An 18,488-nucleotide genomic window follows, 5' to 3' on the forward strand; every position below is an offset into this window, starting at 1 on the left:
TTTCAGGTATACAAGTGTGGCACAGCACCCTGGTCTTCCCATTTTACAGACAGATGTGTAATGAGGGACAACAAGCACAAAACATTCCAGTTGAAAAATATTTTCAAAACATTTCTCAGTATTTTTATTCTTAACTCTCCTTTGTCCTGCTAACTGTAATATTTAATAAAGTATCTCTCTGGTCTTGAGGCTAATCCTAAAAAGTTCTAAGTTCATACACAACTACTCTCCATACAGTGTTCTGGCTAGGATAGCCTGTTGTAAATGTTTCAGAGATTTTATTTCTTAAAACGATACACCTTTCAGGTAAGGATGTCCAAAAATATATTAATAACCACAGAATTATTATAAAATGCATTTAAGTAGACAAATAAGTTTGTACTTGTACTTACAAAATAAAATCTATTTAGTGACTCAGGACTTCTACAAACAGGTTCAGATTCTTACCCACATCTCCACGCACACAGAAGAGGGAATTATGCATGAAACTGCCAAGGCAAAACACAACTACCACCAAGGGTGTGAGATTACTCTCATCTTATCAGATTCAGTATTGTATGCTTTTCTCCCTATTGATATTTCACAGTGTCTCAAATACAATTCCTTAAAAATGTATTACTTGCAGTAAATAGTTTAGAAAGAATTTTATGCATTTTGTAAAAAGCTACTCAAGCAAAGTCCACGCTTTTCAACAAGAACCACAAAGACACAGCTCAGACTTCTGGGGTATTTCAAAAGCATTAACCTTTAAACCAAACAGCAACCTATGTGTCAAATGTGCAGTCATCTCCATTAGCTAGGCTGTCTCCAAGAAATAGCTTAAGATTCTTCTATGAAAAAAGCTCTACATTTGCATTTCCTCCTGTATGAGATACCATTTACAAAAAGTGTTTGATGTCTCGAGTGGTGCCAACACAGACCCATCAGAGGACACAGCTCCTTCCACACACAATCCTGCTCCCCTTACACAACTCATTTGAGAGCTGCCTCATTCTCCATCAGACAGCATCCCTCAGGTAGCTCTTATTATCAGTTAATTCATATCAACATCACCCACAGCTTTTTTTGGTGTATAATGCACCCTCTAAAGCCCAAACAAAAGAGAGGTGGTGGTAGTTTTTCTACAAAATGCTCCCACCTGTGCCTTCAGCTCTTGAAGGCAGTCTCAGTATACACAAGCATTTAGCTGGGACCAATTCTCCTCAAGATTTTATTTTCCATTCATAGTAAATGTGGCGCTCAGCTGTTTCTTAGACACCACGAGTGTCTCACTCATTGCCTGCATATCTAAATATTGTTCAACAGCCATCCAGGTTCCACTGCTTCTGGAGCACCAGACTGTGATGCCGCTTTCAGGACGGGATCAAGGTGGGTTGCTCTGTTAGGTAAGGACATTGAGCAGTTACACACTGTTTTATTTTAAAATGCAGTACAAGCATTAACTAATTTGTGAGGGAGGTAAGTATTACTCTCTCCTATTTTACAGATGAAGAAACAGACAGTTTAAGTGATTTGCCCCAGGCCACACGGCATGGCAGCGGACAGCTGGGATTACTGTGATGCTCCATCCTGGTGTCCCCACTCAGCCTCACTGGGTTGCTCACCCTGCCTTGCCAGAGGTTCCTGCCTGGTCAAAGGAGAGACCTGGCCTTGGTCAGGCCCCTCAGCCAAGAGGTCTCCTGGAAAAAGGCTCATGCACACAAAAACTGCAGGGTAAGTTCAGGGTTTCGTGTTTTAAACCTGCCACTGTGCACACTTGAAAGCCTCCAACGTAATTCACTGAATTTTAAAACATACAGTAACTTGTGAGAAACAAGTCACTCTACAGACTACAGGGGGTCTTTTATTAATTGAGACCCCCATAAAAATATCAGTAGAATAAGAGAGGCTCCACAGTCTCCACCTCTTACTACCCCGTGGTTTAAGCTTCTTAGAGCCTTTTAAGACGGATTGAACCAGAGGCTGTTGTCCAACTTTGTCACATCCAATAATCTGAGCAAAGTCTGACATGGCTTTCAGGTGAACCCGCGTAGTTCCTATTTACATGTCTCAGCTAAACCACTTGGAAAGATAGTTCAGTGCCACAGAACAGCCAGAGCCTCCAGGACTGTTTTCCAGGACTGCCAAAAGGAAAAGGTATTTGAACCAGAAATCAGGATATGTAGATTTCCTCTACACAGCAGCACTTCAATATTTACACGCAGCAAGATCTCTTTACATTTAGATCACTCTTTCCCAGATCCCTTATTAGTCTGAAAGGACTTGACTGGATTTCCTAGACCATGATTAGTCATTTTTAAGAAGCAGCCCTCTGCTTGCTACAAATACACTGGTAGAGGAAGAAATAATTGGGGAACACATTTCATATTGTTGAAATGAAGTCCACCGAAGCCAGATTTTACACGACATGACAACGTACTAATGCCAAACTGACACAAATTCTCATCTATGCATTTTGCCTTTAATGGGTTAATTAGCTTGGCTGGATACAAATTTTAATTATCTGAGTTTGACATTAATGTCCTTGGAGTGTTGTCTGTAAGGATTTGGGGAATCATAGACATTATTTTAGTTACTTCTGGAAACTGTGCGTTACACTGGGATTTATATAGTAAGAACAGACAAGAATAGTGAGAACAGGTTGATCTATTTTGAAAAGTCAGACTTTGTGAAACAGGACAAACTGAGACAGAGCTGAAGCCTAGTGTACCTTGCTAGGTTCCATTAGTCTTCAGGGGAGTCTCATGGATATAACATAAAAAAACCATGTGAAAGTTAGGAATAAACTCCTTTGAGGATAGGTGATGGGACAGAAATTTTAGATAAACAAAGAATTCTGTATGCAACTGAGACTTAGGCTCTTCTCCTTGCCTTATACAGTTTCTCAAGTAGAAGGCAACCAGTCTTAAAACAGATCTATATACACAGAGCATTGATACAGGCCAGGGAACAACCACCTACCTTAGTTATTGACTCTGCTCCTCCAGAGCGAGAACCTGGAGGTACAGCCTGAAGGCAGTACCTCAACAGCTGGTATTTTCCACCATGGAAATGCTGGGCTGCCACCAACCCATTCCAGGAGCAGAAGGGAAGTTACGTGGGAGACCCACAGAATAGCATTTTGCACGCAGAATCTGATCAGCAATTTCTACCCCAATTGTTATTGATCCCTGAACAAAACAAGAATGCCTGTCATGCAGTCTGTTAACAGAGCATTTCATGTTACTGAGGCTGGAGGTGAAGTATCATTCAACCCAATGCACATTCTCCACTCCTGAATTCTTCTGGAGATGGAAGGTATTTCCCTGCAAAAGTATAGCACTACAGCATAATTACAAGTACTATTAATGGGCTGAGTTATGGTGTGCTATTTTAAGTGCATTACTTATTTTCTTGCTTTTAAGGGTCTGCAAAAGTAGATCAATCACCCAAGGATTTTAAAATGTATTTCAATATATATATATTTAATCAGCAACAGAATTTTTTGCAGCCAATGACTTTCCAACAAACTATCACAGGTTACTCGAAACAAGATCTGCAGTTCTGCACAACGCACCATCTACTAAAAGCTTTTCAAAACACCCTTCTCTGTTCTTCTATGCTTTTCTGTTCATTTTCCTAGAAATGGATTTAAGAGTGAAAGGAGAATCCTTATGGCTTTTTGTGTATATGGATTTATGCTCACTTGCTTGCAACAAGACACATGAATTCATCCCTTCCTTATAAAAGCAACTGCACTAGTTCTTTAAAATGCAATGCAACCCTTTGTGCAGAAGCTTTGCACCACTTGAAGACAATCTTCATTCTGTTTTCCAAATTCCCTCGGTATCAAAACCAAAGTAATTTGGATTTTCTTCTGTAAAAACTTGAATAGGCAGTTTGGCTTTAAGAACACTAAGTAAGTGCATCACCTTTCCCTCTTAGGTTCACACACCTACAGAATTGCTAGAATTATGTGAATACATTTAAATTCCTCCCAAATGAAGGAGGGTGGCATTCAGACAACTCCTCTGTTGCCCAGTAAGAACTATGAAAAGGAAGGGGCTTCTTTGAATCACAGTATGTTACTCAGAGGAAGGAGTCCACGCTTCCTACTTTCTTCCACTGTGTTCTGGTTAAAATACCTAGACCGTGGTCCTGTGAGAAACCACAAACCTCCTGGGAACTGCAGAGCAAATTTAGAGCACTTAGCACTCCATCAAGTCAGCTCCTAACTTAACAAGGGTAGGGAAGGAACTAATGGAGGTTATCAAACTAAAAAGTGATAATTGCAAAAAATGGTAAAAATAAAGTTCAAAAGCACAGTGAAACAGAATTCTCCAGCATGCAGGAAAAAAAGTGCAGAAAAATTTTTTTTTTCATAAAGAAAAGCATCAGCTAGATTTCTTTGTAACATTGCCTGCACTTTTTGTTCTTTACCCCAAAAAACGTGAATAGGCAAGTTGTGCTACATTCTTTAGAATATTAAGGAAGTTATTTTCACCCTTGCATGAAACATTCAAACCTCTAAAGGCCTCACTCATTCACAGAGGGGAAATGGAAAGCCTTCCTATCATGTCTTTTGGAGACAATATCCTTTTTTCTGGAAACGCTGATAAGGAACAAATTCAAACTGGTCGTCATCCACGCGGATCATCTCATTAAAAACAATGGTATCTTTTCAACCCTGTATACTCAGCTATCGGTCAATTCTGACTGACACAAATATTTGTATTAAAGGTTACATACTGCAATTTACAATTGGGTACTACCACAATACTGTATGTTAATGTAATCAGTATTTTCATTTCATGAATTCATTTGCAGCATGACACTGCAAGGGTATTCTTACATATACTGAAGACACAATTGCTAAGTAGTTCAACAATTCTCCTTTAAGTGGGATTTCTTTTATCTGATAAATTTTTAACACAATAAACCCACTCCTCATTCTGTGTGCATGTTTTAATTTCCCACCTTTTAAAGTGTTTAGACACTTGGAATACCTAGCATACTGAATTAATCCACAAATATTTACAAGAAAAATCTATTTAATTTTTTTTTATAGTAACTACCACAGGGACTATTGTAATGAAAAATTTCCCATCTTAAAGAATTAATGCGATTACTGATATAGAGAAAAAATGTAATTTATATCATCACAAACACGTAAAAGATATAATCCCATATTCACCAAAAGAATCTTTATTCCCTCTTTGAATTCTGAGACAATACAGTCTTGCCTTGAGGAGAACAGAAATATTATGAAGTACCTTAAGCAAGATAATTGTAGGAGAAAAAAACTACAATTGCATTATTGTTGTGCTAAACTGTGACATACTTAAAAAGCTAATTTCTTTTATTTTAATGGAATTTGGTGTGCATATCCTTTAATCTACTTCACTACTTCTTCACATTTTTACACACAAACATATGTGTAAAGTGTTTCCCATTATCTGTACTACCTGGTTAAGCAAACTGCAATGATTTTCAAACAATTAAAAATATGCTTGGCAATTTCATAAACTTCATTAGATTTATTAACAGTTTTGGGACTAACTAAACCTCTCAAATGTCCCAAAAACATGCAGCAAATTAAAGATCTACTGCAACTCAAATATTATTCAAGAAGAAACAATCAATATTTTATGAAAAAGTAACATTTGACATGAGTGACTGTCTCAAATTTTACCAAATACATTTCAACCAATCACACTGCTGAACAGTCTGCATCTAAATCAAAAGCTAAGTAAACAAAAATGTATCCCCAAAATACAGCTTTCTACAGCTCTGTGAGTTAAAGTGCATTCAAAATTCAGTACAGTCACCCGTCAATTATTCCTGTCAATTAAATAAATTTTAACCAAGAAATTAATCAGCTGTGGCTGGGCATTTCTCTAGTCCACGGAAGCAAACCTTTTTTCACTCATTCTCCTTTAAAAAGCAAATTTAACAAAACTACTAAGACAGAAAGGATGACCTAATTAGTGCTAAGTAATATTTAAAAGCTTTTATATATAGTACACTCTTACTGCTACCCCTAACTTCCAATGCTTTGTACTCACTGATACTGTTTGATTTATCTGGCACTATTGCTGCTTAAACATGCAAATTCATATTCTCCATTCTTGCATGCATCTGACATAGAGAAGGAATACAACTGTAAAGAAAATGTCCTGTGAGCCTTGATTAAATTAACTGTTAGGGCACTGGTGTGCTCAAAGGCCACCGGGGCCAGAGGTCTCCATGGGCAGACTCATGTCAGATTAGTCAAAGGCAATAATGAAAACTCCCCAGAACCACCACAAAAGAAATTCAGAACTGAGTTATGAGAATCTCTCACCCTTTTCTACCCAAGAGCCAGTCCCAATAGAAAAGTTAAACCACAAACAGATGCTCTCCAACTTCTCACCATTCAGGAGAGTGGGACATGAGATACGACACACAATGAAAATGTGTGTCTTGTATTTATTTCCCTGTAACTCCTAATTTCTGTTAAAGCCCTGAATTACTAGTGCTGTACTAATTAACTTCATTTCACTTATCTGAAAAGATTTGACCAGCTATTTATGAAAAAACATCCATCTAAATTAAAAAGAGTAGTATTAGATAAAAAAATGTAGGTCACTGAAGAAACAAACCATCAACAAATATTGCTTGCTTTATTTCAGCATGAGTCTTTCTCTGCTCTGTTCAGACCCCAATTCCTACATATCAAAGCCCTTAAGCACACACTGGTCTTAAGCACATGCTTAACAAGCTTTGCTGTGTGAGGACCTTCCCCCTGGCACGCAGGACGTTGGGGACTTGCAGTGTAATCCCCTGCAGTGAGCCTGCCCTCCTTTCCAGTGTGTGTGACCTACTCACGGAATTTATGTCCAAAACAAAAAGATTATGTACTAAAAATCAAATCACGTTGTGTCAGTGCAATGATAATGCCCAACATACCCTGTAAACTGTGAAGCGCCCCTGCTCACAAAATGCCAGTGAAACCAGAAGTCATACCTATGAAAATAACTACAGTGCAATAAATACACAAAAGGGACTTTATAAACTAACTCTTGCCAAACATCAATCTTGCACATTTGTGCCACAAGCAGCCAGTTCATATGATAGAGCAATACCTACAGGTATTTCACAGACACAACTTCTTTCTAATTAGAACAAACTAGTAAAATATCCAATATTCTTCTCTAAATTGCATTAATTTCATATGAAAATGGTTTAAAGTGTTTAAGTCAATTGTATTTTTTAAGGGAGAAAAATATATCTAGGAAAGAAATATCTTTTTTTCAGAATTATATGTACTAATACGTTTTTTATCATCCCACAGTGAAAACAGTACTTTAAAAAAGTTTTTACTTAATATCAGTGTTTTGGAGCCTCCCACTGGCAGCCATCACACAGCTGAAGTGAACTATCAGCTGAATGGAAGCTTTACATCCACCACCAATTACTATTTTGCTTTAAAAGAAATTAGTATTTCTGAATTTCTATTTTAAATGCAATTTAAAAGATCATAAAGGAAAGAATCCAGCATTTACTGTGTCTCTCCCAGCAGACTACTTAATGCTCAAACATCTACTATGCAAAGGTCAAATAATTTCACTGAATGTAACAGTGACAAAAATATTCTGCAGCACTGAAAAAAAAATCAGATGATCAAGGAAAAAGATATGGACCTGAGATCTCACAAGAGTCACAATAAATAACATAGATTCAGTTCAGTAAGAAAGAAAATTGCGAAGTTGTGTCATGAGAACCAGATTAAGAAATAGGTAAAATACAAATTACGTACTTTAGGCAATCCTCTTCATAAAGGAATATTTTAAAGTAATACAGCAAATGAATTTTTATTAAAAAACCCCCAACTTTTCTTACATAAATATTGCCTTTACAGAATTGAAAAAAAATGTATTCAGATGGGGAAGCTCTAGGGTGCTCTGCTGCAGGCAGCAGCATGGAAAGCTGAAGTCAAACAAAAACCCAGTTGTGGTAGTTGTAACATACACAGGGCAAAGCTGCACTGAGCATTCACTGAGGAATGAGACAGATTACAGGTAAAACCAATATGAAAAAAATCAACTCAAATGCTTATCTGAAGAAAACAGAAAAGGCTAATAGGCACCAATTTATTTTACATTTTGTTGTGCTTTTCCTTCTTTGGCATTTATATCAAATATTTTAGGCTCTCATTCTTTCTAACATAAAGAGGTTGCAAAGTGTGCCAGGGACAGACAGCACTTGCTGATAGTCCTGGCTCTTCAAAGCCAAGATCTCACCACCAGCTAAAAAGAGCTGGAAACAATACCAGGAACTACCTGTCTGCCTCTTTGAGATGAATTTGGTGGTGATGAACTGCACCTGATCTGGGGAAATCCAGTGGATCTCTGCACACCAGTGGACAGGAGCATCAAGGGCAGGAGGCAGAAATACAGCTGAGCAGCAAGTGAGAAGAAAAACCCCAGCAAGCAGGAGGGAAGTATGTATAGAGAGAGAAGCAAAATGGAAAATTACAGGGACAAAAAATCCCAACCAAAACAGAGGACAAGGCAGCAAAGGAGTAGGAAACAAGATTAGGGAATAGAATATAGGGAATAAGGTAACTAAAAGTAAAAGTACAATATGGTGTCCACTTTCCAGAACAGATTTGTCACACTAGAGAAAAGTGAAAGGGGCTTTTTAGTTTGATTTGTTTTTCCTAATTAGAAGTATCCAATCAACTATCAAGTAAAGATGGAAGTAAGATGCTAAATTGATATTACACCTGAATGAAATTTCTGTTTGTACAGCTTAGATGTCACTAATATTTTACATTACTACAAAGATACATAATTGTGAGTATTCAATTATGTTCAGAAGCATACATACGTTTTTTTCTGTGCTCAACCAGCTCAACAGCCTGCTTTGCTGAGCATTTTGAAAACCAGTTGTCCCCAAGAAGAACAGTGACCTCATTGGTGTGGACCAGTTTTCCTGGCATGAAGGCAAGAGGACCAAAAGGTACCTGTCAAAGACACAGAAGAAACTGCTGAAAATCACTAAAGAAAATAAAATGTAGACAGTCATGCATGTCCTAGTTTGGTTTTTTCAAGAAAAATACAGAGTTTAAAAAAAAAATCTGCAGCAGTTATTTAATGACTAACCCTTCATAAGTATTCAAATGACCAGATCCATTTGAACTCAGTATTGTACTTACAAAATCCGTAAAGTTGCATTTCACCAGACAAGTTAATTTGTGACTTAAAACTATAGTATAGGTGAATGCTTGCATGCAGAACAAATTCACTTAATGCAAACATATAAACCTTGATAATATGAATATTATCTTTTAAGTGAGTTACATATTTGCTATATTTAGACTGCAGCAATTTTGTAATAAAAGCCAGACTAGCTTTGACAAAATTTTTAAAATACTTACAGACAAGTATGACCAACTCAAAGATGAGTTGCTTTTCTCAGTATCTGTCTGGCTAATAGTAAATACCTACAAACTCCAGTCTAAGTCCATGGGACAGTAGAAGGACCACAGACAGTGCTTAATGTCACTTTGCTGTGGCATTCAACAGTTTGCAGACCTCAACCTCCAAGTGACACTCCAGGATCATTTGTCCTGTAAAGACTCTTCTGGCACAAGGACAAGAGATAAAAGCAGAACACCTCAGGCAGTTGTACACTGGTGATAAACACATTTTGTAACTTTACAGGTGCTTCTTACAATGTGTTGGCACCGTTTTAACGTGTTTTGCAATACATGGGACACTGGTTTTATGACTTCAGAGAACTTCTACCACTCACCCCTTACAGACAGTGCTTGGGCAAGTGATATGGCTGAAGAGGAGTCTTGGCCACCCTCAGCCCTGTCCCCAGGACCAGCCCCTGGCATCCCGACCCTCAGGTCTACCATGACCTGTCTGGATGCCCTTGGGCTTCAAACAAAGAAATCAGGAGACCAAAATGAAATTACATTTAAAATGGATGTGGCAAAAAGGTAAGAACTACATCCACATCAGGTTTTTTCTTTCTTAGAGTAAAAAAATATTTGTCTTGAGTTTGTATCAGCTCTTTCTACTTGATTTCTCTGCCTCCTCTTTCATTTCCTCAGTACAGCCACTTGCTTTCTCATCATGTTTGTGCTGAAGCAGAGCACTTGGCCTAGTGGGTCTGTCTCCTTGGAAAGCAATCTTCCCTGGCTTCAATATCCAGGAGGGTACCAATGCTTGAAACACTTCTCCAGCAAGCAGGACCCTGATGTTAAGACTATGCAGAATCTGTTCTTCCTGCACGTGTATCCTCCCTGACTTGGTTTTAAAGTAGCAGACTGCACCAGTTGTCTGTTCGCTCTTCCCCCAAAATGATGAAAGCAAAATTGAAAACATATGAAAATATTTGGCTAACAGGATAGGACTATTTATATACATTTAAAATAACAGATGTGAGTTGACATTGCTGCTTTAACTAGAAATAAGCCCTATCTAGCTTTTTTTTAAATAAGGGGGGTTCTATGCCTTGAAACAACAAAATCTTTTTGCTTTACATCATGTGGCCACACATACACACATGATAAATGGACTACATATATAAAATCCAGACCTGTATCATCAACACAGGAAAAGGGAAACACTCCCTTTCCCCACATGCTAAGCATACCCCAATGCTTTCTTACTAACAACCCAACTCTGTATCTGAGCCAGACTGCCAAGGCAGACAGCAGTCAGGCCCTGGGTGCTGTGACTGGCCACTCAGTTACATACAGTACAAATTCCATCCCTTCAAAGATGTAACTTGAATTGAACCTTAGAAGGGAAGAGGAAAAACAGAGAGAAGCCAATTTATACAGAATTCTGGAGAGCTCAAGCCAGCTGGGCAAATTTTATACAAGGAGCTGTGCAGTTGTTAGGAAAGATTCACAGCACCAGAAAAGATGGCTATGTCAATAGGAAGATTGCTGGAACAAAAATTAGCAGCACCTTTTTATGTAAAAATCAATGTTCTAGGGTTTATTTCCACGAATCAGGAAATACTACGGCCACTTTCTTCTCAGGAACTGACTAAGTACTGTAATTCAGTCATAATTATAGTTTTCTATACAATAGATTTACATATCAAACATGTCAGGTTTTGTGTTAAGCATTTATGTCATCAGCTCTCAGTTGTCAGTAACACTGTAATTTATAATAGATTTCAAAGAAAAGAGAAAGAAACAAAGGCAAAGGTTTAACCATTATCATAATAAATGTAACATTACTAAGTACTGACTAACACCTCACCACCAGTGCAGGCACCCCATTACTAACAGTTCTAGCCCGTTTTCCTGTGTGACCTCCACAGTTTACATACCATGATATCATAGGACAGTTTGTCAGGCAATGTACGGAGTCGTTCCTGAAGAGCCTCATAATCACTCTCCACCTTCTTCCTGTTGGCAAATTCAAGTTGATTCAATTTCAGAGATACAGTAAAAAGTTAATGTTTTCCTGCTAGTACATCAGCAACACACAAGAAAAATAAACTGTTTTAGTCTAAACACATGCAGCTGATAGATTAATAACTTATAATTTATAAGAGACATGGGATGACAAAGATAATAGCTCATTATTTTATAATAATGTGTACTAAGAAAGGTACATGATTGTTTTAGTTTGCGCATGTCTCTTTCTGTATCTGAAGTTTTCATGGTGCAAAGAATCAGTTCTTTCACTAGGATTTGGCCTATCTCACTTCATGTTTAAGTTATAACACCACCAATATCTAGAAAAATAACTGAAAATTCAGTTTATATTTTCTAAGAGGCAAATTCTTCAAAGTATCAGTTGCAAAAAAACCTCATGGCCTAGGTCTGAGCTGAAAAAAAAGGGGCAACATTTTAATTAATTCTGATTTTTACATGAACTTTGTGTTCCTACCAAGAGTCAACACTCCTGCAAGATGGCTCGACCACCAGGATTCTGTGGCATCTTTAACCCCTGACAAGGGACAATACAGGTGAGGAGCATCCCTTCTGCTGCTCCTCTATCCAAAATGTAAATAAGCCTCATGCTGCTGTTGCTACCCAGGAGAGAAATGGCTTGGAGAACTGAGACAAAATATTCCCAGGGCAGACACCTGGTTCTTCACAGGACTTTGTAGGGATTTTTGTTTGTGCGCAGAACAAGCAACTACACTCGCTCCAAAAAAGAGCCTTATTTTGTGAAGGCATTGTTAAATACTTAAATTTGCCTGGAAAAAGTCTTTTAATGGACCACTGCCATTCTGAAGATGGTCAGAAATCAGCTCCTGCATGAATAAGGCTGGCATATAAATGTCAAGTTTGATGACATTGTTTACTTGTACTTCAAAACAGTAAACATATATATGGTAGTAAATTCTGCAATTAAAGGCAACTGAAAGCAGGGAGCAGCACACTTAACAACACTGACCCAAGATGCAAATTACAGGTTTTCTGAGGATGATTCAGGAAAGCAATCTATAAATGTGCTGAAAAATGAATGTCATAGTTGATAACACAACTCTCAAAATATTATCATTGATTTTCTTAGATTCATAAGCTGAGTGAAATCCTTTTCAGCATTCCTTATGAAAAATTACCTGATACTCTTATGTTTTGACTTATTTGCTTCACAGCTGAACTTAGGTGTCATCACCCTACTTTATAGCTGTTTTAAGGGGCTGAACTCATCCTGAAAAAAGAGAATTTAGGCTTTTACGCCCCTTGGAAACTAAAATCATATTCCACACAACTGTTTTATAAAAGATACTTGCTGCTGCTCTGCTCTGACAGTAGATTTCTCCCAGACATTTGAGGCAAGTTTCTCTGTCCATTGCCCACATCAGAGTGAAAACATAATTCACTTCCTTCAAAGAGGAAGGACAAACTCGTGAATCTTAGCAAAATTCACTGAGATGTTTTGGGGGAGGATGCAACATAATGACAACTTGGTGTCAACAATAACAATCAATTACTTAATGCTATTTACAGAGTCCAGCCTTTGCCTCAGAGAGCTGAGAAATGGACTCCAACCACTCACTGAAAAACAAACACAGACCCCAGGTTGAAGGCCTGGCTCATGTCTCAAATGCAGAGAGAAGACTCCACGGGAAGAAAATGGGATAAAAATTCCCCCACTCGCAGAAGGATTAAATATTCCCATCATTTCATGGCTGAGTGTCACTCAACATTCCTTCATGAATCTGAAAAGAAGACACTGCCTCTAAGGTCTGACTGCTGCTCATTACTGAATAAGCTGGCTGGGGTACAGCAGAAATCACTTGCCACAAAAGCCACGTTGCTTCAAAGAGCAAAGGATTCTGTGGTTTTCAGTGGGACCACTGCCCTTTGCTGAGCAAACCTCCACCATGGGAATCTCTAAAAGCAGGGCCACATCCTGAACTGGACCACAAAGATAACATGAAAATTAATCCTTTTAATTACTTGGCCTCAAACAGCTTTACTTAAGGAAGGTGTGCCAGTGCTATGCTCTGTCCCAGGCAATGAAGAACTGAAGCAAACAGGGGGAATAATACTGGGACTTCAGCTATGAACATGGCCCCAGCAGGGGAAACGCATGTCCAGATATTTAGCCCCATACCAGGCCCATTACTGGATTCATGGCTTTAGAAATGTACTTCAAAAAGTGCACTGAAAATGAAGAAGAAAATAATTTAATGGAAATATATTGAAGCTGAGCATTTTAAAACCCTATTGTTATTCACCCAATTCTATTTAACATTCTTCTGTGTCACTGACTACTTAAAAGGTCTTCTATGAACAAATTACTCAGTTGAAACAAGAGCACTCAGCTCTTGCACAATCAAGCCCTAAATAAGGGTACTAAATTTTAAATAATTTTTTATAAAGTAAAGATTGTATGGATGCTGTACAAACTGCTTTTCTACACAACAGGTATCAGGAAGTTGGGTTTTTCTGTGCCCAAAGCCCCCAAGTTCATGGGATCATGGCCATAGTTTGCATAACACCAAACACAGGAGCAAATAATTGTCACAACTTTCTAAACTTTTAAAAATCTGTGCAAATTTTAAGGCTTTCTGTCAAATAGGTTATTTCTGGAAAATACTCTGTTAGTGAAAGAATGTACATATAGAATTTCACATGGGACCAAACAGGTACAGACACTCCAAGCTCCTAAGAAAGCACAAACCCTGGAGATGCTCTGCCTGCCTTCATCACAGCAGCACCAGTAGGCACTTCAATAATATTTCCCTTACTGAAAATTAATGCAGCCCCTGAATTTTAAGCATAAATGAAACGTATTAGTTTTAGATTATTTTTGCAAGCCAATAGTCAGAATTTAATGTGATGATGTGTATAGATTGCCTTGATTTTTTTCCTCTTATCCACCGCTTGCAGCCTATGTGCATTTAAACTAAAAACATTTGATACACACTAAATATAAATTATTTGCTTGGAGATCTTTCAGGCATGAAGAAAAAGCCTCTTAAAATAAATTTAAAATATTATATGCTTGATGGTGTATAACCAAAGGTTTAATCTCAACACTAAAGGGGCAGTTGCTGTGATTCTGCAATAACCCTGCAGACAATAATCAAGACAGCTCCTGTTGTTCTCAGTAAAATCATGGTAAACACAGCATGGATATATCATAATTTGGTATCTGTAAGATCAACTGTTATATCTCACAGTAACTCATAATATCAAATTTCATTCACCATTAAATGTACATTTTCCTCAGATGCCATACAAAACTATCATTCGCTAGGCATGTTTTCTATTAACCATAGATTGCCAGCAGAGAAAAAAGTGCCCAGAGATAATTTTTTAACATAACAAACCATTTCTTTGAAGTATTAAAAACTAAGATTTAGCACAGACTTTACTGGGGAGGGAAAAAAAGAGTGAAACATTACTTTCTAATTGTTTTATCAGACAGAGAGGGGCAAGCAGAATTTCCCTACTTGCTCCATAGTTAGAAAACAAGAAGAATAATTCTACTCTGGGAAGCCTTTTCACCAATCAGGCAAATTCAGCATTCAGGCCACAAGGTTACTTGGATATAAATGACGAATGAGATGGGTATTTAAGGCAGAAGAATAAACACTAAAGCTCACTGTATTTGTGATTTAATGACATCAGTGAGAAATATATACATTTTAAAGAGAGTACATTGCAACAATTCCGAGCTATCAGTAACTATAATCCCCAAAACATGCTAGCAGGATTTGACTCTCATCTGAATATAAAGCAACACTTTACTAAAATATAACTAAGTTACTCATCAGTATTTTAGGCATGTAATCAAACATTTTTTACTTACCAGTGCTGGATTTTTTCTTGGCAGCTAGTGACCACCTGTCATTAAAACAGATAACTACTCATGAAAAAAACAAGGCTAAGCACACAGCTGCAATGTCAATGCATCAGAAACTAGAACAGTAGCTTTACAGATTTGGTGGTGTCTCTATCCACATTTTTATTTGTCAGAGCAAAGGCATGTGAATGGTTGTTCTTAAGCAGCACACTTTATCACACACTAAAGCAGAGTGATAACCACAGAAAAAAATTACAGCTTTTCACTTGGTATTTTGGTCCAATACCTGCTCCATAACTATTACGTGACACACCATCTGAGATAAGTAGCAGTTTGTGCAATCTGCCGATCTATTTTCAGTGTTACATGGTTGCAGAATAAGAAAACAACATAAATTATAACAAGACATCAATGTAACTTCCATACTCAGTCATTAAAAACAAAAACAAATGAACCTTACAGCATCAAAAACATTTTTCCTCTATCAGTACATCAAATGTTTCCACTGGCCATTTTAACTCAAAAAAGCACAAATTAACTTTGTGCTCTTTAAATATATGGATATTTGACACCATGATGGGCTGTTGGCTTTCCTTCTGTTTTTTCTGGGTGTCAAAAAAGCTAAGTTTTAATATGAATATTTCACTTACTCCTTATGCCACAGGCTTTCCCAAGAGATACAAAAGAATTTACAAAATAAAGCACATTGTTAAAATTAAATACTTTTTTCTTTTTAACTGTAATTTTTAGACTATATGTAGAGCAAACAGACAGGATGCTGCAACCTGTGACCTTCTCTGTCATAATTACCTGGAGATTTTGTCTTTCAAAACATATTCTGATCTCTGAATAATGGTTACCAAAAATATAACACAAACTATTTCATTCAATTATATGAAAAGCAATGAAGCCATGAGGCAGTTAAATATGTCTAGACATCTTAATATAAGCATTTTCTGGATTTTTTTTTACAAATTTCATTTTTCCTATAGCCAAAATAATACTAACATTTGAAAGCAATTAATGAGAAAATTTGCAGAGAAAACAATAACATACATTCAAGTACCACTGAAATCACTGGAGCAGATAATTCTTTTTTTTTCCCCAACCAACAGAATGAAAGATAATTTTTTTTTCAGTTAGCATATGTGCAGCTATTGCAGAACAGATCTCAGACCCTGAAATTTCTGCTCATGTAGGAGTAAAAAAATGGGACTACTTTGTGAGCTAATAATTCTTTAAACAGAGTAAAGTTCTTAAATTAAAAGGATCAGCTCTACATTTGTGGTTACGCTATTCCATAATCCATCAGGATGAGCCAGGTAGCTCATCCCACGTAAGCCAAGTTCAAATTTATCATTTGCTTTAAACTCCTACAAATCAATGCCTACCAAATATCTTCCTTAATGTGCAAGATAACTGTTTTTAAGCTTAAGAGTAAATACACAGACTTGTACAGAACATCAACCCAGAAATCCAATTCATACTATTAAGGCCCATTTTAGGAGTAAAGTTTCTGCAGAAGGTACAAATCACACAGCGCAGCAACACCTGGTAACAAGGCTCACACCCACTGGAGTCCACCACTGACAGGTCAAAGAGTCACAGCCTGTTCCACCCACACTCTTCATCCTTTCACATCTGGCAGTGATTGTGAAGTACACAACATAATTTAGCATACAAAAATGTTTATGAAATCCTTTAAGAAAGTTCCAATTTAATTGCCCCCTTACAGATGAAGATGGAAAAGACAGGAAGCTTTCCCTTCCCAATACATGACTTTCCATGCATGAAGTGAGCTAAAAGCACAAAAAGAAAAGCCCTGCAAACCATAAGAGCAGCATGTTCATTAACCTCTACATGATAATCCTTTCGTAGCTGCATATTAACTAGTTACATATTCATAATCATTTACATTATTTAGAGGACCTTCTATGAAAATTTCCAGGCTATATCCATTAGCCACAATGTTAAAGGTTACAGAAGATAGTCTACTTAATGTTTTCAGGAAGCTTTTTTTAATTAGTAAATATGTAAATTGGCCATATATGCTTTTTATGTTTTTTAAAATAGTCCATCAGTACAACAGCATAGGGGAATATGCTGTTTCCATCACCCTTTATCCCCCTTAAAAAAAAAAGAAAAATCAATAACACCAATCAATTTTAATTTAATTCTTCTTCTTTGATATAATCTCTCTTGAAGGGATACTAAAGGGTGGAACCAACAACAAACCTGTTTATTTCAGTGGCCACCATAAAATCAGATCTTTTACAGAAGTGCTAAAATAGACCACCTTAAAAATGTTGCAGGCTGCACTTCTGGAACTGAAGTCTATTAAAAGAATAGAGAGAATAAATATTGAAAAACAGATGGAGATCAATTATGCATATGTCCTTTATTAGGTCAGTTCCACTGTTTGGATAACAACTGGTCTTATCACAGCAAAGAAACAAATAGATAAATATATAAACAAATCTTTGATTCTTTGCCTTTAATCAAACACAGGAAAATCATTAGTCTATCTTCCACACATAATTTATATTTAGAGTTACAATTAAACAATGAAAATCCCTTTTAGGGTAAATAAAATGAATGACCTGTTTGTTTGTTCACTTGAGTTTCATTTGCCTGGACACCCACCTAGTGCCACCAGGCACGCATTACTTTTTAGACATTGCAGTGAAAGTGGTATCAATAAACTCTGAATTCTCCCCTTTTTGAATGCACATGGTTATCAGACTGGACACCGTCACACCTGTGAGCTCCACAGGCACCCTTGGGACACCCCTGCAAACCCAACGTGTAACTCACAGGGCAGTTTGCAGCTGGTGACTCCACATCACCCCCAAGCACTTCCTATCTGAAAGCCAAACTTCATTAGCTGACCAAAGGCAGAAAATTCCTTCTGTCTGCAACATAGTCTCTCTTTCCCAGTCCACCTACTTATACTCCACCTTCTCCAGGATCTTCCATCTAAAGAGTTCAAAATCCCTTCCAGGAATTGAAGTGTACAGCACTTTGCAGAAACTGCACAGATTCTGCAGGCTGAGGAACTCAAACACTGGGCAGGGCTGGGAACAGGAAGAATCCAGATCTCATAACTCAGCAGCCAGGCACTACAATCACTTGCAGAGTTTCCTTGGACATGAGGACAGGCGAGAAGGATGCTGGAGCACAAAGCAGATTCTCACTGGTATGTGTCCATGGATCTCTAACCTA

At 37.5% G+C, this 18,488-nt stretch overlaps 1 protein-coding gene across 1 annotated transcript in view; it reads right to left on the reverse strand.

Annotated features, from left to right (window-relative positions):
* URI1 (URI1 prefoldin like chaperone) overlaps positions 1–18,488 on the reverse strand; it is a 40,903-nt gene that overhangs the window by 14,570 nt on the left and 7,845 nt on the right. The window contains exons 2-4 of the mRNA XM_071567903.1: positions 15,273–15,307; positions 11,320–11,398; positions 8,851–8,986 (exon numbers count right to left, since the gene is read on the reverse strand). Of these exons, the coding sequence (XP_071424004.1) occupies positions 8,851–8,986; positions 11,320–11,398; positions 15,273–15,307 (250 nt within the window). The remainder of the gene's footprint in view (positions 1–8,850; positions 8,987–11,319; positions 11,399–15,272; positions 15,308–18,488) is intronic.

The sequence above is a fragment of the Pithys albifrons genome, chromosome 12 (assembly GCF_047495875.1).
Source record: "Pithys albifrons albifrons isolate INPA30051 chromosome 12, PitAlb_v1, whole genome shotgun sequence".
Classification (NCBI taxonomy): Eukaryota; Metazoa; Chordata; class Aves; order Passeriformes; family Thamnophilidae; genus Pithys; species Pithys albifrons.